This window comes from Mustela erminea, chromosome 13 (assembly GCF_009829155.1).
Source record: "Mustela erminea isolate mMusErm1 chromosome 13, mMusErm1.Pri, whole genome shotgun sequence".
NCBI classification, from domain to species: domain Eukaryota; kingdom Metazoa; phylum Chordata; class Mammalia; order Carnivora; family Mustelidae; genus Mustela; species Mustela erminea.
Window position 1 is genome coordinate 36,809,477 of NC_045626.1, and position 24,951 is coordinate 36,834,427.

Here is a 24,951-nt window from a genome sequence, read left to right on the forward strand (position 1 = left end):
TTCCCCTCAAACTTCCCCTGTATGTGACCCTTGATGCCCCTCCCCATGGCCATCATTTTATCCTCCCCTCCCCAAATACGATTCTCTGGGGCCCTAATTTTATTATCAGACCTGGGGATTTGAAGTTGCTAACATCCAAAACTTAGGAGTTAACGTATATTGCTTCTGTGTGTGGAAACTACACACAGCAGTAGAAAAAGGAAATGCATATTCATATGCCATGTGAATGAATGATGAGAAAATATTGGGGGAAAAAGGGAAATTTGAGGAAAGATGGGAATAAGTATAAGAAAGCAAGCCATGAGACTGGAGGAGAGACATTCCATGCGTGGGAACAGCAAGTGCAAAAAGCTTGATGTGGGAGCAATGCCTGATTTGTTCAGGAAACAGTAAGGAGGCAGAGTCACTGACGAAGAATAAACATGAGGTAAAATAAGGGGTTAGCCTGCAAATAAATAAGGGAAAGGGGACCAGATCGTGCAAGACCTGGTTAGTCATTGGTAGGGCTATGATAGGAGACCATTTTTGGGCAAAGAAGTAGCATAACTAAGTGCTAAGAATAGAACAAAGTGTCCAGCTCCATATGTAAATTCTTAAATAATTTTTTGCATTTTTATTTTATTTTATTTTTTGTCAGAGAGAGTGAGCCCAGGCAGACAGAGTGGCAGGCAGAGGCAGAGGGAGAAGCAGGCTCCCCGCCAAGCAAGGAGCCCGATGTGGGACTCGATCCCAGAACGCTGGGATCATGACCTGAGCCGAAGGCAGCCGCTTAACCAACTGAGCAACCCAGGCGTCCCTTTGCATATTTTTTTTATGAAGGTAATAATAGAGTTCAGAAGTGAAAATCACTCAAAAAGTGACCCATGAGTCTACAATCTTAGTAACATCCCATTAACATTTTAAGTTTCTCTATACACATATATAAATGTTCTGTCTATACCTATCCCCATCTGTACCTATTGCACTGATATTTACAACAGGGGGGAAAAGAGAGGAGTAAGGTGCCCATATCTTGGTTTGTTAATGCCTTCTTTCCTCTTAATTTTGGATCATCTGTGCTTCTGCCTGAATCCTCCACTGGCTTTAAGCTATCCTCTCATACTTAAAGACATGTTTCCAACATTCTCCATCTTGCATTATCAATTTTCCTCTCTTGGATTTTTTATGATGCAAATTTTGTTTTGTTTTTAAATCATGAACACAAAAAATCCGTTGGGCCAAGATGACCAGATCTAACTTGCCTGAACAAATGTAAAATATATACCATAAAGAATCAGAGATGGGAGCCCTGAGAGATGGGAAACAAGTGAAACAACCTTGGGTTGTCTCAGTTTACTACCTGGAGAGAGTTTCTAGGCCTCAGCACAGGTAAGGAGAACTCAAGCGGAGCCTGGCACACTCCCTAAGTTCAGAAGATAGAGCAAGGGATCCTGGGAGGCCACAGTGGTGGCTTTTGCCAGGCGATGTACCAGATAGGAAAGAACTAAACAGGGAACACTGGAGAGCTGCAGAGGGCACCCCCCCACCTTCAGCTGAGTACTGAAGAGCACATTTGTATAGCTACCTGAGGTAGGGAAAAAAACATCCATAAGGATGAGAGAGAAAAATCACTGGAGCTCACCAAGGGTACCTGTTAGAAAATCTCAATTCATAGGACGTGAAAACACGGTTCTCAAGTGCAGTTTTGCCTGCCACTACCGCCCGCCCTCCCGGACATTTGGCAACATCTGGAGATGTTTTTTGATTGTTACAACCAGACAAGATGAGTTCTACTAGCGTCTTGCTGATGGTGAGAAACTCTGGATTTGAACAGTAGGAAGGGTCCTGCCTCCTTAGCAGAGAAAAACTGAACCCTAGACTCATATTCCCTAAAAGATACTTCAGAGTAAGACCTGAGAGGATAAAACTGTACCCCAATAATTTAAATACATCCCAGAACAAAACTCAAGAATATATATAAAAAAGAGAAACTCCAGCACCTGCTAAGGCACAATGCATAATGTCTGGCATCCAATCAGAAATTATAAATCAAGCAATGAACCAGGAAAATATAACCCATAATAAGAAAAATCACTCAATTATCCCAGAAATGACAAAGAATTAACAGACAAGCACATTAAGACAATTATAACTACATTCCATATGATCAAGAAGCTAGTGGAAACACTGAACATGTTTGGTAGAGACATGAAAGGTATTAAAAAGCAACCAAACTAAACTTCTAAAGACAACTACAATGTCTGAGATTTTAAAAAATAAAAAGCAAAACCAACAAACAGATGGGATTAATTGTAGTTAAGGCATAATAGAAGAGATGAAGAAAAAAAATTATAAAAGACATACCAATAGAAACTCTTCAAAATGAAAAATAGAGGAAAATATTGAGAAAGAATGCATAGAGCATCGACTTGCTGTGGTACAATATCAAGTGCCTGATATGTGTAATCATAGTCTGAGTCCTCAAAAGCAAGAGAAGTATAGAGAAATATTTGAAAAAATAATCTGTGGATTGCAGTACTTATGGGGAAATTTATAGCAATAAAACAGAAAAAAAAAGTTGTGGGGCACCTGCGTGGCTCAGTTGGTTAAGTGCCCAACTCGATTTCAGCTCAGGTTATGATCTCAGGGTCCTGAATCCAGTCCTGCATAAGCCTCTGCGCTTGGTGTGGCGCCTGCTTGGGATTCTCTCTCCCTCTACCCCCTGCCCCCACTCCTGTGCACTTGCTCACTCTATCCAAAAAAAGAAAAAGTCTTAAGGTGAGCTACCTCACCTTCCATCCTAAGAAACCAAAATAAGAACAAATTAAACCCAAAGTACAGAGAAGAAAGGAAATAGCAAAGATCAGATTGGAAATCAAAAAATAACACAAAAGCTAGAAAAAATTTCTATATTATTTTCAAACCAAGAGTTAACTTATAAAAAAGATTAATAAAATTAATAAACTTCTAACCAGATTGTTGGGGAGTGGGAGGGGGGGAATGTGGGAAAAGAAAGAGAAAATAAATATTATGTCAGGAATGAGAGATGTGACATTACTGTATGTTAAACAAATTCTTATCCCCATAAAGAGTTGTAGTATAGTTTGCTCACCTCCATATTGCTGATTCCAATACTCATTTACTAGACATCTATTGATTACACCATCAGCAGTATTTTGCATAATTGACATATTTACATTTGGCTTCAAGAACAACATGTTTGGTTTTTCTCTAACCTCATGGGGCATTTCTCCTCAGTCTCAATGCAGCTCTCTCTTCATCTCTCTGGACTTCTATATGCTGTGGTGCCTGAGGGCTCAGGGTTCAAGTCTCTTTCCTTTTCTATCTATACTCTCTTCCTGGGTGATCTCATCTGGTCTGGTCTTCTTAAATTTTACCTATGACTGCAAAGTCTGTATCTCAGCCTAGACCTCTTCTCTGAACCACAGGCTCATATACCCCAGCAATAGCCACTCCGCCTGCTTTAGCTCGAGTTCCTAAGGAAATAGGACCGAAGATAAAAACAAAACCAAAAATGACAAAAACAAAACCTTATTGGTAAGACTTTTTTGGGGTGATGCAATCCCAGAAAAGGTTGAGGAGGGTAAATGGGAGGTGAAGGAAGGAAGGAAAGCACATACAAGCGGGTGTTGCTGGGGCATCTCATAGCTTCCCACAGCTGTTTGCCTAGTCTCACTGTGTGTTCTCAGCACCAGCGCGGTGGGGGAGCTCACCATGGCGGCAGAGGAGGGAAAAGATGTTTCTGCAGACTCTCCTGCCCTCTGGTCTGTTTCTACCACTGAATGAGAATTCCTCCACACTTCCAGGTGGTACCATTCAGCCTCACACAAGAGGAGCTGCAGGCCAGAGGTCAAGTACAAGTCAGTAGCTCCCTGGACCTGCAGTTCTGTGGCCCTGCAACTGCAGGGGTGGATGGTGCAGGCAGTAGTCTTAGAGGGTTATGGGTATCCGAACAGAACACCCACTCTGCAAATAGGAAGCATCTTGTAAAGTGTTTGGAACAATGACTAATTCAGCATCTTAAACCTAACGTACCCCAACGTCAAATCTTTAGTTTCTCCCACACCTGTTCTTCTCATAGTCTCCTTTATCTTAGAGAGTGGCAGTTTTGTCCTTCCAGTTGCTCTGGCCAATAGTCTTCCTGCTTTCCTGCTTGCCCTACTTCACTCAGTTCACAGCACAGCAGTCAGCTCATACAGAAGCTCATAGAGAATGCAGACCATGTCACTTTGGCTTAAAATCCTCTTCTTTTTTGCTCCATTTAATTGTCAGAGAGGCACTGCATCTGCCACTTACTCTTAAACTATTTGGAAAAAAACTCTACAGATGATAGATAAATAGGTAGATAGATAGATATCTGGTTAGACAAAACAGGTAGAGAATTATAAAGAAATTATAACAAAATGCCAACACCTGGGGAATCTGGGCGAAGGGTGTATAGGAATTCTTTGTACTATTCTTGCAATTTTCTATAAGTTTGAAATTATGCCAAAAGTCAAAGTTAAGGAAAACATAATGGCCCAGTAAGGGTGAATTACTAAAGGAAAATCAGGGTGGGTGCTATTATTGAGAAAGCTTGGGGTGGGGCTGGCGTGGGAGGAATACTGAGAAAGCAACCATAAATATCCACCATAGCCATAATTTAACGTGATGTTGTAAAGCTGTGCTTACAGACATATAAAATGTTATTAACAATAGAGAAAATTCAGTTTACCATTACCAGTATTATTTTTGGAAAAATAATACATACACACACACACACACACACACACACACACACACTATATATATATATAGAATGGCACACATCAAATTTCCAGGTTCACAAAATAGACTTCTTGATATAGTGACTTTTATCTTTATTCTTTTACATATTTTACGTATTTTTTGCTATTTACAGTAAGTTAGCAGTATATTTATAATCAGCAAAAAAAATCAAAATCAATAAAATTAAGAAGGAAAGTTCTCATTTAGGTCAGGAGTCAGCAAACGTGGCCCTTCTGTAAAGGGCCAGATAACAAATATTTTCAGCTTTGCAGGCCCCACAGTTTCAGTTGCAACTCTGCAACTCCGCCATTGTAGCAGAAAGCAGCCATAGATAACACATGAACAAATGGGCATGGCTGGGTTCCATTAAGACATATTTACAAAAACAGGTGGCAGTACCTAGTACTTTGCTGACCTGTAATTTAGATTGGTATCCTTTTCCCTAAAGAATGGCTTACAGGCAGGGTGCCTGGGTGGCTCAGTTCGTTAGAAGTCTGCTTTGCCTCAGATTAAGATCCCAGGGTCCTTGGATTGAGCTCTGCAGAGACCCTGCTTCTCTCTCTCCCCTGCTTGTTCCCTCTAGCTCTATCACTCAAGTGGATAAATAAAATCTGAAAAAAAAAAAAAATGGCTTACAGGCAAGAAATATTCCCCTTCCTATGGAACTTCGTATGGGGCCTCCTGGACCAACTGATGGTCTGAGAATTCCACTGGCTCCATGCTCTATCACTGAATAAGTAGGTTAAATGAAATTCAGTGAAAATATCTAACTCAAACCACGTTTATAAACAAGTAACAAACCCTTTGCCTAGAGAAGTGGAATGTGATATTGTATGATATTGTAGATGGATTTTGTCTGTCAGAGAACTGGATCCCAACTGTCTGAAAAAAATACTCCTTTTAATATGCCCTGGGGGCTCAGCAGCACCTCCCTGACTGCTGGAGTGATCAAAGGCCTGAAGGGAGTGCGAAAATCTAGAAAAAGCTGGGGTCCTCCTGGTCTCATTCCAGGAATGAAATCTTGCTCTGTAAAGAGCATAATCTACAGCTTCCATAAAATTAGCTGGGTAATGTACCATCTTTTGCTATTGTAAGGGCCTATTTAGGCAGAGCAATTCCATCTGGTTAAACAGTGATTTTGTTGTTTACGCAGTAAAAAAACTTAAACTGACCCTGCCACCACCACCACCCTGCCCCCCTCCAGGGGAACTTACTTAAAAGCAAGTCCGGGAAACTAGTAAAATATGGTTGACCAGTCCCAGGTAACAGAGTCCAAACACAAGAGCGGGTCAGGCCAGGTGGAGACATCCAATTGTGGAGTGCGCATACTGTCTCCCTAGCTACCAAGGAGTGTGGGCCCTGCCTTTTGGGCGCCTTTTGGGTGCCAATTCTGACCACGGTGCTAGGCTAGTTCAAATATCTACTATAGAGTAAATTGTAATTCAATTGGCCACCCATGTGTGACTTAGCATGACTATGCAACTTTCTCTGTGTGTGATAATCTTATTGGCCACCTGTGTGTGGCCAGGCTCAACCACATAGCCTTTGCCTTTTAAAAGGTAGTCTGTAAGGCAGGGAGGGGTCGCCCTCTCTGTAAGAGGCGGCCCCCAACAGTCAGTTTGATTCTCGATGCTTGGTGCGAAATAAAGTTTTACTTGACTTTCGCTTTGTATCAGTCTCGCTCCTTTGATTACGGACCCATCACTATTACCTTGAAGAGACTGTGGAAGATTGGTTTACTTCTTACTTTAACATGTGGAAGTATTCCTCACTGTGGTATCTGGCCTGGACTATTCTTTATAAGAAAAATTTAAATTACAATTTCCTTAGTAGACCCCAAATTGTTTAAATTTTATATTTCTTCTTGAACTAATATGGGATAACATTTCAAAATTTTTGATGAAATTATTAGTCGTATCCTTTATATTCTCTCTCTAACAGCTGTAGATGTGCATTGATGGCCACGTTTGTGCTCCTTACACTGATAGACGGTACTTCTCTCTCTTTCTCTCTCTCTCTCTTTTTTTTCTTGATCAGTTTTGCTGGGGCATTCTCAATTTTATTTCTTTCAAAAGCTGAACCAAAATATTTGTTTTCCGTTTCATTAATTCATGCTCTACAATTTCTTTCATTTCTTTTTTCTTTTCTTTTCTTTTCTTTTTTTTTTTTTTTTTTAAAGAAACCGTGTATTGTCTGTCGACCACATTTCCATTTTCTGTTTAATGGTCTGTGGAAGAACAGCTTAAAGCCACTCAAGAGTTAGTCATTCCTCTCCATTCAGGGACCTGAGCAGTGGGAACCGCAGACCACCCTTCAGGAGGGATCTGCTGACAAGGCACGGAGGTCACCCGCACGCCTTCAGAGCGGTCTGTGACCTCAGGCTGAGGAGTGGTAAATCCAGGAGCCGGAGCCGTCCGTTCACTCTGAAATTCCTCTGTGGTCACAGCCTTTTCAGCAGCGGTCTGCTCTGCCCTACAATCTCTTCAGAATCTCTGTGGAAGGAGAGGTCTGGGAGGACCTCCTCTAGTTGTACCCAGGACCTGGTGCCACGCATGCGCAGACCTCCCTGGGTGGCACCCTCCACATCAGACCCACTGAGTGAGCTCCCTTGCCTATGGGATGGCGATGTCCACGTACAGCAGATGGGTTGCTCTACCATGGCTGTGGTGGGCAGGTCAACACCAGACACGTCTGTGAGAGGCCGGTGGTCAGCCCTGGCAGCAGTAACCACCAGAAGTCTTTGTTCCTGGAACACTCCCTGGATCTGGTTAATGAAGGCTCTCGAAGTGAAGCGGCCAGCCATAGTGGGGGGTCCAAGGACGGCAGCAAACTTCCGCACAACTCGTTGGCCAGTATTCCTGAAGATCATGACCCTGACATCAGTTGGGTTTCTATGGCAACAATGGCCTGAGCTGCCAACAGAGGCTACTCCTTGGTTCTCTCCAAATTTATGCTAAAGATGCCATCACTTTTCCTTTTGTAGATGTACTATTCCACTTAGAAGTCAAGTTGGTACCACCTGAGTGGGTTCCCGCTGCGAGGAATTTGAGAACACCCTCTTCCTTCATTTGGAGAACATCAAATATTCTGGACATTGTGAAAATTTCCCTTTAAGCTACGATGGGAACCCAGAACAGCACTGTATGAACCTCTCTCTACATTCTTTCTTTAGATCTACTTACTATTCTTTTTCTAACTTCTCGCAATGGATATTTAAATCAGTGAATTGTAGCCCTGTCTTTCCTAATATAGGCACTGAATGCCATAAATTTCTCTTTAATCAGGGCTTTAGTTCTTTCCCACAATTTTTACTATTATCCAGACAAAGATACCTTCCAAATTTCCACTATGCTTACTTCTTTTACCTATAGGTGATTTAAATTGTCTTGATTTCTAAACATTTGGGAATTTATTTTTTAGTGTGTGTGTGTTACTGATTTCTAGCTAATTTTATTGTTGTCTGAAAACATATGCTAAGTCTTCCTGTCCAATGTGGTAGCCACTAACCAGATGTGACTATTTAAATTAATTAGAATTAAATAAAATGTTGTTCATCAGTCACATTAGCCACATTTTAAGGGCTCAGTAGCCACATGTGGCTAGTGACTATTAACTATGTGATTACTGTACTGAACGCTACTGACAAGAACCTATTAAGTTCTATTGGACAGCACTATACTAAATTATTTCAGTCTGATGAATTTGCTGAGGCTTGCTTTACAAACCAGCACATGGTCAGCTATGGTAAATGTTCTTTGTACACCCAAAAGGAGTTTTCTGCCAGTGTTGGTTGCACTGTTTTCTGTATGTTAAGTAGGTCATTTTATTAACATATCCTGTATGTCCACATGTACTATATTCTTAAACATTTTTTTTTCTGCTTGTTTACTGAGAGAGCTGTGGGGAAGTCTTCCACTAGGATTGTGGAAGACTTTCTTTCTCATTTTAGTTTTGCTGTCAATTATAGCTTTATATACTTCGAAGCAAAATTATTAGATGTATCTACTTTGGAATATTTGTATTTTCTTGGTAAACTGACTCTTTTATCAATAAAAATGTCCACTTTTATCTATAGTAAGCCTTCGGTTTTAAGGTCTACTTCTTGTCTAATATTGGTACAGTGATTAACAGCTTTCTTTTGGTTAGTGTTTTAACGGAGTATCTTTTTCCATACTTTAATTTTGAATTCCCTGGATCCTTGCTCTTACAGTGGGTCTTGCTTGAGCAAGTACCCTATAAACTATAAGAAATGCAAGAATTTTTCTCAAAGTTCATTTATATGTAACGTAATTACTGGTGTAATACAACTACTGATCTACCATGTTCCTTCTCAACACTTGTTATTGTCAGACTTTTAAAAATCATATTTAGGGCGCCTGGGTGGCTCAGTGGGTTAAGCCGCTGCCTTCGGCTCAGGTCGTGATCTCGGGGTCCTGGGATTGAGTCCCGCATCGGGCTGCTTCCTCCTCTCTCTCTGCCTGCCTCTCTGGCTACTTGTGGTCTCTGTCTGTCAAATAAAATAAATAAAATCTTTAAAAAAAATAAAAATAAAAATAATATTTATATATATGTAGTGTTACTTTTGTAACTCGTTTCTAAAACCTAGTGAGCAAGTGGATTTAGAAAACTTGGGGAAGTGGAGAGTGCAGGATGGCTGTACAGCAAGGTGCTTAGCCAGGATAGGGAATTCAGGAAGATATCATGAGGGTGTGTAGGAAGCAGTTGGTAGAAATGTGCAGTAAGCAGTTGGCTCTTAAAATTTATCCTCAGGAGAGAGGGGTAAACTTGATACAAATTTCATCATCCTATTTCTTCACTTTTTAAATCCCCCAAAGAATAAAGCTATTAATTATACCTTTTCCTATTCTCTTCTCAACTTACTGTCATGTCAATGCCTCTTAGCTCTTCTGCTTATGACCCTCATGCTTTTATTTCCAGACTTCAAAAGTTTTTCTTTCTGCCCCTTCCCCATTTGATTTTACTCTTCCCAAGGCAGTAAGATGATCATACCATTCCTTGGTTCAAAGATCTCAATGGCTTTCCACTATCTTGAGAACAAATACAGAAATATGAAACTCAATCCTGTTATAACTAGTACTCTTCCATTTTACGTGATACTAAATGCCAGAAAGTTGAAGTGCCTGCTCATTTAGCATCATACTCCTTAGCAGTCTTTTCTCGTACTTCATTTTGATTTCCACCTTATTCTCACCCTCTTAAGTACATGTTTTAGTCATTATTTGCAAAAACACTTGAGTGTAAGGGCAGGAACCCTTCCTATCCCCTTGAGTAGTACTCAGTAGTGCCTGACACTGAATGTGTATTGAATGAATTAATGACTAAGCACATACTCCACATTTCTTACACCCTCTTGCTTCTGTGACTTTGTTGACTACTCCCTTCCTGACTCTATGCCTCTAATCCCATCCTTCAAAACTCAAATCTCTGGAGCTCCCCAAACTTTCTTTCCAATTAGAATTGAACCCTACTTCCTCTTATAAGCATCTTATCTACCTCTACGATTGTATTGAGCCATGTGTTTTCTTTATACATCAGACTTTATCACATATGCTTTGTATATTCTCTGTGTATACCACAAAACCTTAAAAAAATGCCTTGCACATTGTAGATAACAATAACTATTAAAGTGATATAGTAACTGGAGGATTATAGGGAATATTCAGCGTATAGCAGTGGAATCTTAACAAATGGTTAATACTAGAAAAACAATTTTAAATTTTTATTCTTAAATAAGTTTCTATTTTTCAGTTAAAAACTTTGCATATAGTAGCCTATTATCATATGTATATCAGAAATCAAAACCAGTCTGATAAATGTTGCCACTTGAAAAAAATCGACGTCTTTATTTTTAGACAGAATATGGTATACAAATTAGTCATGTGGGCACTACTTCAGCTCTCATTTTTGTTTATCTATAGATGACATAGTGCTAGACTCTGACATATGGAATTTAAAAAAATTGTCTCATATTTAAGAAACTGTGATTAAATGGTAATATGGAAGAAATGATTTCAAACCACTGGTCTATGGGCTGCATTATTGAAAGCAAAATAAGTCCATATTTTCTGTCCCTATTGCAGGAACCTGAAAATTCCTACTCTTTAGGAAAACCGAAACTAGGGCAAAGAAAAAAATTTTTGAGAAAATAGGGCACTGGAATTATGTAGTTAACAAGTTTAATACCAGAATATCATAGCATGTTCACACACAGGGAATTTAAGACAGATTAAGTAATGTGAGCATAAGGTAGGACTCTCTGTTGTCAGGTGGTAAGTGGCATGCCGATTATGAGTGAATGCTAATTAAGATGTAGAAGGGGTTTAAGTTTTCCCCCACATGCTCTAATGTAACTTCTCTGATATGTAATAATTAGGGCTCACTAAAGGTTTGAGATAATGACACTAATACATTTCCTTCTGAGCTGACTGCACACCCCATCACACTGATCTTTACAGTATCTGATAAGGTTCTGCATTAATATTGTTATTCATTTCTTATAATGATAAAACTCTCCCCTTGTAGATTGTATTTGAATAAAAGACCAGAGGCTTGTTTTTTCATTATAACAGACAGAAATTTCTTTCCATTGTTGCTGACATTCAGTAATATTTATTCATATTGAAGGTTTTCTCAATTACTCATGGAACTCAGAATCTTTCTTAAGTTTAGTAATGTCTGAGCTCTCAGTTAAACTTTCATTGTAGAACTTGGTGTTTTCTGTCCAGTGTGTTTCCTTTTAATGTAGCACAAGAGTTGAGCACTGATTAAAACCATTTTCATAATCAATAGCATTCCTAACATTTTTTTCTGGTATAGTGTCTCTGGTATGAAATAAAATCTGTGAATACTCTGAAGGTTTTCCCACATTTATCACACTTAGCCTGTCTTCCTCAGAATGGACTGTCTCATGATTAATAAGCTCAGAGAGCTGGCTAAAACTTCTGTTGCACTGGACACACATGTGGGGTCTCTCCCCAGTGTGGATTCCCTGGTGTTCAGTAAGCTCAGAGCATGTGCCGAAGGCTTTCCCACATGCATCACATTTACATGGCTCTTCACCAGCGTGGATTCTTTGATGGTTAATGAGATCAGAGCGCCGACTAAAGTTTTTACCACACTGATCACATGAATATGGTTTTTCTCCAGTGTGGATTCTCTGATGTAGGATAAGAGCTGAGCACTGACTAAAAGCCTTTCCACACTCGGGACATTGATAGGGTTTTTCCCCAGTGTGGATTCTCTGGTGTTTGATAAGGTCTGAGTTCTGGCTGAAACTTTTGCTGCACTGTGTGCATGGGTATGGTTTTTCTCCTGTGTGAATTCTCTGATGAAGAATTAGGTCAGAACTCTGGCTGAAGGCTTTCTCACAATGATCACAATGATACGGCTTTTCCCCAGAGTGCACTCTCTGATGTTTGGTGAGGTCTGAGCTTTGACTGAAACTTTTATTGCACTGGTTACATGCATACGGCTTCTCTCCAGTGTGTATTCTTTGATGTTTAACGAGGTCTGAACGACGACTAAAACTTTTAGTACAATCACTGCATGGATAGGGTTTCTCTCCAGTGTGGATTCTCTGATGGAGAATAAGATTTGAGCTCTGACTAAAGGTTTTCCCACACTCATCGCATTCATAGGGCTTCTCCCCTGTATGAATTCTATGATGTTTAACAAGGTCTGATCTTCGACTAAACATTTTGCTGCACTGGCTACATGGGTAAGGTTTCTCTCCAGTGTGAATTCTCTGATGATTCATGAGATCTGAAAGTCTACTGAAGGTTTTGCTACACTGATTACATGGATAGGGTTTCTCTCCAGTGTGAATTCTCTGATGCAGAATAAGTACTGAGCTCTGATTAAAAGCTTTACCACATTCATTACATTTATAGGGTTTCTCTCCAGTGTGGATCCTTCGATGTTTAATAAGATCTGAGTTTTGACTGAAACTTTTGTTACACTGATTACATGGATATGGTTTCTCCCCAGTGTGAATTCTCTGATGCAGAATAAGATCTGAGCTCTGACTGAAGGCTTTTCCACACACATCACATTTATATGGTTTCTCCCCAGTGTGGATTCTTTGATGTTTTATAACATCAGAACTCTGACTAAAATGTTTGTTACACTGGTTACATGTATAAGGCTTCTCTCCAGTATGGATTCTCTGATGCTTAACCAGATCTGAGCGCTGGCTAAAACTTTTACTACAGTGACTGCACTGATAGGGTTTTTCTCCTGTATGGATTCTCTGATGGATGATGAGATCAGAACTCTGACTGAAGGCTTTCCCACATTCATCACATTTATATGGTTTTTCACCAGTGTGGACTCTTTGATGTTTAATAAGGTCTGAGCTCCGACTGAAACTTTTAATGCACCAAGTACAAGGATAGGGTTTCTCTCCAGTATGAATTCTCTGATGCAGAACCAGAGCTGAGCTCACACTAAAAGCCTTTCCACACTTATCACATTCATAGGGTTTCTCCCAATGGGTTCTTCGATGCCTAATAAGGCCTGTACTCCAAGCAAAGCTTTGCCCACATTCATCACAGTTATGCTGTCTTCTTTTAAAGAAATTTTGATCCTTCTCATTTAATTTATCCCCAAATTCACAAAATCCTCTGCATTCAGAATCCTGGAGGACATCATCTCTGGGGCTGCCAGACTCCTCAGGCAATGGTTCAATTTTTGTTGTAATTTCCTCCTCTGAAGTCACCTCTCCAATCTTGGTCTTAGTCTCACCACCTAGAACAATAAAAAATCCAAATGGAATGTATTCTTCATACTGTATATCACAATATAAGAGTGCTCTAAAACACTGAAAATTATCCTCTGAAAGAGCAATTAGGAAGAATCAATAAGTAATGGATCATAAGAACCATGTATTGAAATGGTTTACCAGATATGTCCTGCATATGTTTGTCACAGGAGATCTGGGAATACTGAAACCTAGTCAGAGTAATTATGAAAGTTCTGACTAAATTAAAACTAATACACAAGCAACTTATTAACATAAGTAAGGTAAGCAATATGAAAGAGTTCTTGAGGGACAGCGGAGAAGGAGAGAGAGAAGGCAGCAGTGGCAGCCTGGCTGTCACTGGGAAGAGCACCAACCAGCCTGATCAGAGGCTACTATTGGGGGTTAAGGCAAGCTCTGTTTAGTATTACTAGCCAATGCAACAAGACATGAAAAATAGGGGTGCCTGGGTGGCTCAGTGGGTTAAGCCGCTGCCTTCGGCTCAGGTCATGATCTCAGGGTCCTGGGATCGAGCCCCGCTTCGGGCTCTCTGCTCAGCGGGGAGCCTGCTTCCCCCTCTCTCTCTGCCTGCCTCTTTGCCTACTTGTGACCTCTATCTGTCAAATAAATAAATAAAATCTTAAAAAAAAAAAAGACATGAAAAATAAATGAGAGATACAAACAAGAAAAAAGTCAAACTGTCTTCACTTGCAGACTATACAATCATGTATATAGAAAATTCTAGGGGCGCCTGGGTGGCTCAGTGGGTTGGGCCGCTGCCTTCGGCTCAGGTCCTGATTCAGGGTCCTGGGCTCGAGTCCCGCATCCGGCTCTCTGCTCAGCAGGGAGCCTGCTTCCTCCTCCCTTTCTGCCTGCCTCTCTGCCTACTTGTGATCTCTCTCTGTCAAATAAATAAATAAAATCTTTAAAAAAAAAAAAAAAGAAAATTCTAAAGTATCTCAAAAAAGTTATTAGAGGGGCACCTGGGTGGCTCAGTGGGTTAAAGCCTCTGCCTTCAGCTCAGGTCATGATCCTGGGGCCCTGGGATTGAGCCCCACATGGGGCTCTCTGCTCAGTGGGGGACCTGCTTTCCCCACTCTCTCTCTGCCTGCCTCTGCCTACTTGTGATCGTGGTCTGTCAAATAAATAAATAAATAAATAAATAAAATCTTAAAAAAAAAATTATTAGAATTCATACATGAGTTTATTAGAATAACATACAAAACCCAACTGTATTTTAGTATACTACCCATGAAAAATTAGAGCCTAAAATTAAAAACGTTTTTAATTACACCAAAAATAAAATATTTAAAAACAATTCAACAAAATACGTGTATATGTTTATAATGAACACTACAAAACACTGCTAAGAGAAGTTAAAGAAGACATAATAAACAGAAATATATGTCATCACTTATGGAGAGGAAGATTTAATATTGTTAAGATGGTGGATTTCTTCCCAAACTTTGCTATAGGTTCAATGCAACTCCAATCAAAACCTCAGCAGTATTTTTTCAGAGAAATTGACAAACTGATTCTAAACTTTATGTAGAAAGGCACAGAAGAGTCTAAACAATTTTGGAAAAGAAGAACAAAATTAAAGAAGTTACACTACCAGATTTCAAGCTTTATTATAAGGCTATAGTAATCAAAGCAGTATGGGACTGCATAAGGACAAGCATATCCCCTAATGGAAAAAGACTGAGTCCATAAATAGATCCAAACATTTATGTAAAACTGATTGTCAACAAAGTTGCTAAGAAAATCAATGGTGAAAGGATAGTCTTTTTCAAACAAAAGATATTGTTATATCTTTTCAGCTGTAACAGTAACATAAATTAACCATCTTTTCTTATGCTATATACAAAAATTAACTAGAAATTTAATATAAACATAAACATAAAAACTAAAACTATAACACTTCTAGAAGAAAGCAAAGCACAGATGACAAAAGTTAAGGCACAGAACTGTGAGAAAATAAATTGCAGTTTAAGCCACACAGTTTGTGATACTTTGTTATGGGAGCCCTAGCAGACAAATAAAGCATGTTTTTGAACTATACACATTTATGGAATTATATCACATATATTCTATGATTTGTTTTTTTGTATTTTTTTTTGCTCAACATTATGTTTGGAAAATTCATCCATATCAATCGTTTAACTGCAGTCTACTTATGTTCACTACCATAGTGTGACATATACCTCAATTTATTTAGCCATTCTCCTTCAATGGACAGTAATATTTTTTATTTCAAACAAGGCTCATATGAATCTGCTGCTACATTTATCTTTATGCACATATTCAAGTGTTTCTCCAGGTTACATAAACTTAGGACCAGAATTGCTGGGTCTTATTTTTGAGTTTGAGTTCACACTGCTCTATATGCTAACCAATATTAAGTCTATCCTTTTTTTTAACTCACTGCAATCAGGCTTTTATCTCCTTAACTCCATCAAAACTGCACTTATCAGAATCCCTAATAAGCTCTATCTTAACAAATCTGATGGTCAATTCTCAATCTTCTTCTGTATTTATCTGACATAATTGATTACTCTCTTCTTAAAACATTTTTCTTCTAACTTACCTTTCCCCTACTCTCCATAACACAGTATACTTTAAATTTTTTTTTTTTAATTTATTCATTTGTCAGAGAGAGAGAAAGATAGCAAGAAGGCACACAAGCAGGGGGAGTGGCAGGGAGAGGGAGAAGCAGGCTCCTGGCTGAGCAAGGAGTCTGATGCAGGACTCCATCCCAGGAACATGGAATCATGACACGAGCCAAAAGGCAGATGTTTAACTGACTGAGCCACCCAGGCATCTCCAGAGTAATCTTTATATGTTATTATCATGCACAAAATGTTCCAGTGGTTTCCTATTACACTGGGAATAAATTCTGTGTCCTTACTATGGCTCAGAAGGTTCCATCCCGTCCTTTCTCTCTCTGCTCTCATTTCATTCCCGTTTCCTGTCTACCCCAAACTGACACTGTTCCTGCTACATTAAAGGGCCTCTGGCATTTGCTGGTCCCTGTGCCTAAAACACTCTTCTCTCAGATAGCCATGTGGCTTGTTTTCTCACTTCCCTTATATCTCTAACCAACTGTTACCACCTCAGAAAGACACAATACTTGGAGAGCTCTGCATTTTTGAGACAACAGATATCACAGTCGAATGTGCTGAAATGACCAATATTAGTACCCTGACTCAAAATTTAAAAAAAGGCTTTGCATGGGTCCAGGTTGCAATGTAAGCTGTCCTATCACATGACTTTATTAACCCAGATAACCAATAGTAAGAAATGTCTGCCGTAGTCAGGGATGCTGTATTAAGGCTTCTGCAAGCCTCCAGAAGAGAACTACACCGGAGTAAGGCCATATTCTCTTCTGCCATCAATTTTCTAAGTGAAAAACAGATGCTGGCTTGCTCTTGGGCACTAATAAGACTTAATGCTTCACCACAGAACACTAAATGACTATTACAAGCTGATCAATGTGAGCTACCCAGTTGACCCACCAAATCCTAAAACTAGACATACAGACCAGCATTCCATTATAAAAGCAAGGATGGAAGACAAATTCCATGTGCTAGTGATGTGGGTTTCCTTTTGCTCCACGAATCCCCTCCTTATTAGCCAATATTCATGGCCTAATGGGAATTCCCTCTTATCAGTTAACAGAGGAGGAAAATGTATAGAACTGAGTTATAGATGGGTCTGCTCAGTGTGTGGACACTAGCAGAAAACGAATCTTTCACTTACACCTTGACTCTGAAGTGACCTGAAACATACTGGTAAAGGCAAATCCTCCCATTAGACAGAATTTCAGGTATACACCTGGCTGTCCACTTTCATGGAAGGCAACAGAGCCTAAGATACACATCTGTACTGATTCATGGATAATGACTAATGGGTTATTGGTTAGTTAGGTAGCTAAAAGAACAAGCCTGGAAGATCAGATATAAGGATTATAGAAGAAAATTATAACAGACCTCCTACAATGGGCAAAGAATGAATGTATTTGTGTTCTGTGTGAATACTCACCAAAGGGCATCCACTTGAAAGAAGCCTCTCAATCAGATGGACATGGTGATCCACGTTGTGAATATCAGTCAGCTTTTTTACTAATGTTTGCCCAATGGATTCATGTACAAAGTGGTCATGGAAGCTATGTGTGGGCTCAACAATATGGGTGTCTACTTACAAGGCTGATATGCCTATTATCACAGCTATATAGCCATGCAGCCAACTGCTGGGACCAACCCTGAGCCCCTAACATGGTACAATTCTCCGGAGAGGAACGAGCCCACAACTAGGGGGCAGATTCATCAGACGTGGCTCCTTCTATCATGAAGAGGGCAAAAATTTGTTTTCAAAGGACTAAATATATAGTCCAAATACAAATGTGCACTGACCTAAGAGAATGCTTTATTTATTACCATGGGATTCTATACAATAATACCTCCAGAGGAGTAGTTTTACAGGGAAAAAAGTACAGCAATAAGCTCACACACATGTAATTCACGGGTCTTACCACACGTCCCATCATCCAGAAGTAAGTGGATTCCAATAATAGTGGAATGATTTACTGAAGGCTCAGTTACGGTACCAGGCTAGGCAACAACACCCTAATCTTGGGGTGCTGTCCTACAGGATGCAATATGTGCCTTAAACCAGAGGAGAATAAACAGTGTTGTCTTATCTATGGCCAGAGTACCTGAGCATAGGAGCCAAGGGTAGAGGAGTAGTAAAATGTCTCCTTTCACTATATAACTAATAATCCATTCATATCATGGATTGTATTATATTTATATTCTTAAAGATTTGAGAGAGCACATGAGTGTGCATGCACACGTGGGTGGGGGCACACAGAGAGGGAAATAAGCAGACTCCCCACTGAGCAGGGAACCTGATGTGAGGCTTAACCCCATGACCCTGAGATTACAACCTGAAATGAAATTAAGAGTCGGACAATCAACTAAATGGCCACCCAGGTGCCCCCAGATAATTTTTAATTCCTATCCCCATAATCTTGGGCTTGGTGAGTTTGGGGTTCTGGTTCTCAAAGAAGAAATAGGTCTACCATGGAACAAAGTCATGATTTTGTTAAATCTGAAGCTGAGACTGTCTCCTGGCCATTTGGGTTCCTCATGCTGCTGAACCAACTGGCAAGAGAAAGGGTTGCTCTGCTGGCTGGGATGACTGATACCAATTGATACTGGGGGTTGGCTGCTGCTATATAACAAGGGCAAGGAAAAAAAGGCGTGGAAATCAGGTAATTCAATGCGGGTGCTTCCTAGTTCTCTCCTGTCTAAAGGCCCAATCAATGGTACACTGAAATAACATGGAAGAGACAAGATCATCAAAGACTCAGATCATCCAGGAAGAAAGGTTTATGTTACTAAACTAGGTAAAGAAGTCTGCCACTGAGATCCTGACAGAGGGTAGAGACAACATAGAATGGGTGATGAAAAAAGATGTTATGATTATCAGTTTTGGCTTTATGAATAGTAAAACCTGCAGCAGTGATTTTAAGTTAATTATGTCTTCACCCCCTTTACCTCACTACCTAATATGAGGAGCATCAATGGCAGTGAAGTTTCACGTTTTGGTGGGGGGGGGGTGGTATAATTTAATTACAAGTCAACCTGTGAAGCAGAAGCTTAAGAGACTGTTTTCTCTGTTAGGAACATGATAAACCAAACAAAGGACAAAAGTAAATATAATAGGTTAAAAGGGGTGGACTGTAATGGGATATTCTCCTTTTGCCCCTCTAGGTCTACTGTTCATGTTTCTCTGTGCTCCAAGAGGCTGATACTAATTTATGGACTGCAGCACTTGGGATTTTGTGTCCTCTGGCTTGCAATTAGATTTGGCCCAAAGTAGGAGGAGAACTGTAGAATGACCAACTATCCTGGTTTGTCCAAAACAGATGGGGATCTTGGGATATAGGACTTTCAGTGCTAAATCCCAGGGGAAACCAGGATGAGTTCTTCACTCTACATCCTGACTCCCTTCTTGCTGGGCCAGGAGTTGCAAGTGACTGTGCTTCTTTTAGCAAAGGCTATGGCTCCTACTGGGGAGCTCTACCCTACAGCTATACTCTCCAGGATCTGGTAATCAGTCTCTCCCTTTGTAACACTAGGCCTAAGGGTAGTAACTGCTTATTTTTTTGGTCCCAAAGCTGTACTCTAACCCTTATTAATTTCTGTAATCCTGCCCATCTTCTTCATGAAATGTTGAATTACCAATTTGAATGAACCATCTGTTTCCTGCTAGAATCCTGACTGATATATCCTGGTATATTTTCTTTGTAACCATTACCACTATCTGATGTTCTACCATGTATTTATTTATTTCCTATTTCCCCCACCAGACTGTAAGCTCCTTGAGGGCAAAGGCTTTTCTGTTCAGTTCACTGCTATATGCCCAGCACTTAGAACAGGATAAGAGTAGCCCCTCAATAACTAACCATATTATATGGTCAGCAATAATTAATAAGCTATATTCTGATTAACAAATAAACATTTATCAACAATAAATATTTGTTGAATAGGTGATTACTTATTAGAAGGACACATTGTTAGTAGTGACTATCTTTTTTATTTTTAAAGATTATTTATTTATTTATTTATTTATTTTTAAAGATTTTATTTATTTATTTGACAGAGAACACAAGTAGGCAGAGAGGCAGGCAGAGAGGAGGAAGCAGGCTCCCTGCTGAGCAGAGAGCCCGATGCGGGACTCGATCCCAGGACCCTGAGATCATGACCTGAGCCGAAGGCAGCAGCTTAACCCACTGAGCCACCCAGGCGCCCAAAACCCCTATTTATTTATTTATTTAACAGGCAGAGATTACAAGTAAGCAGAGAGGCAGGCAGAGAGAGAGAGAAGAGGAAGCAGGCTCCCCGCTGAGCAGAGAGCCCGATGCGGGGCTTGATCCCAGGACCCTGGGACCATGACCTGAGCCGAAGGCAGAGGCTTTAACCCACTGAGCCACCCAGGCACCCCTATTTTTTTGAAGATTTTATTTATTTATTTGTCAGAGACAGAGAGAGAGCAAGCACAAGCAGGAAGAGGCAGAGAGGGAAGCAAGCTCCCAGCTGAGCACAAGGAGCCCAATGTGGGACTTGATCCCAGGACTCTAGGGTCATGACCTGAGCCGAACGTAGTTGCTTAGCCAACTGAGCCCCCCAGGCATTCCAGTGACTATCTTTAGATGGTGGAGCTGTATGTTATTTAAATTCCCTGTTTTGTGTCTTTCTGTATTTTATAAATGTACTTTAGTATAATTATATTATTCTATAGTAAAAAAATGTTCTTTCACACACACTCTAAGAGACACAAACACATGCAATATGTAAATTTATATAAAACTGCAAGAAGGAGACCCAATTCTGTAGTAATTCTCATGAAAAATGAGAGCTAGATGCCTTACAATAGATTCTTAAGGAAAGACAAGTTCTAAATATAGAAGAGAGAAACAAAACAAAATAAAAATACTCAAAACTATAAAGAGGCAGAAGATCTGGAGTATAAAAAAAAAAAGAAAAAGACAGTAAAATTTCACAAGCAAAATGAGAGGACCAAAATCAGAAAATAGCAAAATATGATGTGAAAATGAGACCCTGCAGAACACCTGAATAAGAATGGGATTAAAGAGGGGCCTGGGTGGCTCAGTGGGTTAAAGCCTCTGCCTTCAGCTCAGGTCATGATCTCAGGGTCCTGGGATAGAGCCCCAAATTGGGCTCTCTGCTCAGCAGGGAGCCTGCTTCCCTTCCTCTCTCTCTGCCTGCCTGTCTCCTTACTTGTGATCTCTGTCTGTCAAACTGATTAAAAAAAAAAAGAATGGGATTAAAATTATCTAACTAAAAATAACAGTGCCTACCACTTATAAAGAATTTACTAACAGTCTGGTCTGTGTGCAGAACTTTATATAATGTAATATTATTAGTGCTTGTGGTGTTTGTTATAGTAGTAAGGGATCCCAACAAACCCTATCTCCAAATAACTACATCCTTGTGTAGTTCTTTTCCACAATGACTCTGGAACGTCTATATAACACAAACATAAGTTAGAAAAGTGCTTATGCATCCCAAGGCTTTCCCTCTCTCCGTATGGAAAACTGTCTGCCCCGTGAGAAAGAGTGGGCTGGACAGCTACAGGTGGGTGACCCCAGCCATGACCAGCACCAACAGCCAGACATATATGGCTGATACTCAGACCCTGGCCCTAGTTGAGCCACTAGATGACTGCACAAGTGATCCCAGACGAAACCAGGAGAAAAAACTGCCGGCTGAAACCAGCCCAAGTTGAGGACCTACAGAACCATAAGAAAATAGCATGGTTTAAAAATGTCTGATGTAAAAAAAATAATAATAATTAAAAATAAATAAATAAAAATGTCTGATGTTTAAGGTCACTAAATTTTGGGGTCCTTTATTATGGAGCAATAGACACAACCCTCAAAATAACCTCCAAGGTATGAGTTACTAAATACTTATAAAATGAGGAAGCAGAAAGCAGAATCGTTTAAAAAAAAAAAAAAAAAAGAAAACGCAAGTAATTTACTGAAGCTAGTACATGACAAAGCTAGTATTTGAATCCAGGGTGTCAGACTCCAACCAAACTTTTAATTAGCCCAATCCGTACTTGAAAAAGATGACTTGATAAGATTTTAAAGGGAAAATATCAAACACTGACAGACCGGTGAGAAAGTGATTATAAGGGGGAAAATGGGCAACTGGGAACTTAAGAAGAGGAGGGAACTCCATGAGAATCTGACTGCCAGAATTCACAATAAAGCTATGTGACTGGGCTTGTAGCACTCAAGACATGATACCGCCTAATATAGTGAGGGATAGGGAACGAAGAATACCGATAGCCTGGAAGACACTAACACCGCACCATTAACAACCCTCCCCACCACCTGAACCGCCTACGAAAGGTAGAATGCACTGCTTCTCACCTGACAGAAGGTGGTGTTCTTGAGACTCATAATTAAAGTGGATCTCCATGGGCTGTAACTGGACGCTTGGCACCTCGGGGAGCAACTGGAGAATTACCATTTCCTCAGTAAGCTTTTCTTGTCCGCATAGGAGTCTGAAACCTGGAGGCAACGGGGTACCCCTGGGCTTGGAAGGCAATCATCGTGGAGACCGGAGATATAATTTCGGAGAAACATCCTCTAGATATAAGAGAAGTGAAGGAGAAAACAAAATCTCATTTAATTTCCAAGTGGTTTTCTCCGAGAATTTATTAGGCTTCCTCCCTCGTGATGAGGCTCGGACAAAAACCATTTTGGACGTGCAGTCTCCATCCAAGACTAGGGACCTTCAAACATAACTGGCGGTAAAGGCTCCTGAAATAAGAATGTAACTGGGAAGAGAAGGCAGGGGAGGATATTGTAAAATTCTGTTTCGGCGGTTAACGCTCTATTCGCTGCCTCTCCTATACCGCCCCGGCACTACTGGTCACCATCATTATCCCGCTTTCCCTCCTTCCCTTTTCCCAGCGCTCGCATATTCAGGCTGCTTTTCCCCCGCACGCTCTGCGGATCTGCGAGGATGCACCCCCCTTCCTGATTCCACATGTCCCCAAAGTTTCCGGTGTTCATTCGGTTGAACCCAAGGCCGCGGAGGCGCTGCCCGGGTACCCAAAGCACATTAGGCCGAGGACCCACCGCCCCAGGAGCAGCGCCTGGGGGCGACCCGCGCGGCCGGGACTCTCTACAGACTGCAGAAACCCCACAGGGTTTCCTGGCGGTGCCGCAAGGCAGCCCAGGAGGCGAGATCACCCGAGGTCCCCTGGCTCCCATGACCTTACATCACCCATACCTCGACGTGTCCTTCAGGTCCCTGTCAAGCCCCACGCGCTGCGAAACCGCCATCGCCGCGTCCACTCTAGGAAACTGGGAGGATTGTTCAGCTCTATGGCGCGAGGGGCGCCCGCCCCGGCGCAGGCGCAAGGGGTCGGCGGCAGGCTGGGGGCGGGTTGAGGAGATTTAACCCCTGAACACCCGCGTAGCTGATCCAGTCCCGCTGTAGCGAGCGACCTGGTCAGCCAGCGACAGGTCCCTTGCTGCCGTACCTGCCGGTTCTTGACGTGAATGTCGAAACATCTTTCGGGAAAGCTCTCTGGGGCAGGGTAGGTTTTCTGACTACATAATGAGTTCTTCCTTAATATCTCTCTCTCTTTTAAAATCCCCACGCCACCTCCTATTCATACTCGCTGGTGTGCTTCCATTCTAACTTTCTTCCTGTCGTCTCTGGTTTTTTCCCCTAGAACAGTGGTGTGCCTCCAAATCACCCGGAAGCCTTATTAAAAATTTTTACTGGGCCCCACCCCTAGAGTGAACCTAGAACTCAGGATCATAGGTACTGCTGCTGTTGGCTCTGGACCACACTTTGAGAACCATTGCCCTACGAATTAATTCCTGACTTGCCGGGAAGCTGGATTTTGATGTACTTTGCCATCACGGAAGGCCATAGGGGTCTTTTTTAAACAGTTTGCTTAAGAGGAAATTAAAAACAAAAAACAAAAAAACAGAAAAACAAAGAAAACCATGGAGACATATGAAAATGAAAACACAACAGCCCCAAAATCTTTAGGATGCATCAAAAGCTGTTCTAAGAGGGAGGTTTATAAAATACCTGCCTACTTCAAGAAGCAAGAAAAATCACAAATAAACCAACCAAAAAATACACCTGAAGGAGCTAGAAAAAGAACAAACAAAACTCAAAACCAGTAGAAGGAAGGACGTTGATAAAGACAAGATCAGAAATGAACAAAATAGAAACTAAACAATTTGCTTGCCAGTGCAATCCTTATTGTGGCTAAAGGATCAAGGTGAGAAGGATCTGAAATTTGGAGGAGCAGGGTGCACATTGGGGTAGGAAAGGATATTGTTGTGTCCTTGGATATTTCTTGGGAAGTACAGGGGGAGTTAGGAGAAGGATTGAGACATATAAGATGTTGGGGAGAGGTACAGGTTTGAGAAAGTGGTGGCTGGCTGAAATGATGGCTGAGGTGGAAGTAGAGGGCTTTGTGTCCCAGCCCAAGACACTCTTCTGATATATGAAATCTTAGAGATGTATAAATGAGACTCTGATATTCCTTGTATGGAATATCAAGAATGGAGTGGGTCCAGCCTCCCAAGAATGGAGTGAAGATATGTTAGAAAGAAGGCAAAACAGCTTCACTGTGATATAACAGACATAGAATAATAAGCAAATATTAGAGTATATAATTTGATAAGTTTTGCATATGCACATAATTGTGAAACCATCACCACAATCAAAATAATGAATGCATCCAACAAGTTCAGAAGTTTTCTGTACCTTTTGTATCTCCTCCCTCTTCCCAAAGCTCCCAACCACTGTTCTGCTTTGTGTTACTAGAGGTTAGTTTGTTAGTTTGCATGTTTTAGA

At 40.8% G+C, this 24,951-nt stretch overlaps 3 protein-coding genes across 3 annotated transcripts in view; 1 reads left to right on the forward strand and 2 right to left on the reverse strand.

The window, feature by feature from the left end:
- LOC116571482 overlaps positions 1-24,951 on the forward strand; it is an 83,619-nt gene that overhangs the window by 40,125 nt on the left and 18,543 nt on the right. Inside the window, exons 9-12 of the mRNA XM_032309453.1 lie at positions 3,807-3,944; positions 7,442-7,615; positions 23,037-23,456; positions 23,549-23,668. Of these exons, the coding sequence (XP_032165344.1) occupies positions 3,807-3,944; positions 7,442-7,615; positions 23,037-23,456; positions 23,549-23,668 (852 nt within the window). The remainder of the gene's footprint in view (positions 1-3,806; positions 3,945-7,441; positions 7,616-23,036; positions 23,457-23,548; positions 23,669-24,951) is intronic.
- On the reverse strand, positions 7,164-8,047 carry LOC116572156 (40S ribosomal protein SA-like). Its single transcript, XM_032310943.1, has one exon. It carries the CDS (start codon positions 7,634-7,636, stop codon positions 7,208-7,210), a length of 429 nt encoding a protein of 142 aa, XP_032166834.1. The 5' UTR covers positions 7,637-8,047; the 3' UTR covers positions 7,164-7,207.
- LOC116572152 (zinc finger protein 271) lies at positions 10,569-23,807 on the reverse strand. The gene is made up of 3 exons (XM_032310936.1): positions 23,359-23,807; positions 22,491-22,709; positions 10,569-13,533 (listed from the first exon to the last, which is right to left on the reverse strand). The coding sequence occupies exons 2-3, from the start codon at positions 22,588-22,590 to the stop codon at positions 11,525-11,527; spliced, it is 2,109 nt and encodes a 702-aa protein (XP_032166827.1). The 5' UTR covers positions 22,591-22,709; positions 23,359-23,807; the 3' UTR covers positions 10,569-11,524.

Bases quoted from the DNA above. Each gene is read 5' to 3' on its own strand.
- LOC116572152 (XM_032310936.1), bottom strand. From the start codon at position 22,590: ATGGTAATTCTCCAGTTGCTCCCCGAGGTGCCAAGCGTCCAGTTACAG. The intron at 13,534-22,490 runs GTGAGAAGCAGT...TTATTGTTCTAG, and splicing joins AGAACACCACCTTCTGTCAG to GTGGTGAGACTAAGACCAAG.
- LOC116572156 (XM_032310943.1), bottom strand. From the start codon at position 7,636: ATGATCTTCAGGAATACTGGCCAACGAGTTGTGCGGAAGTTTGCTGCC.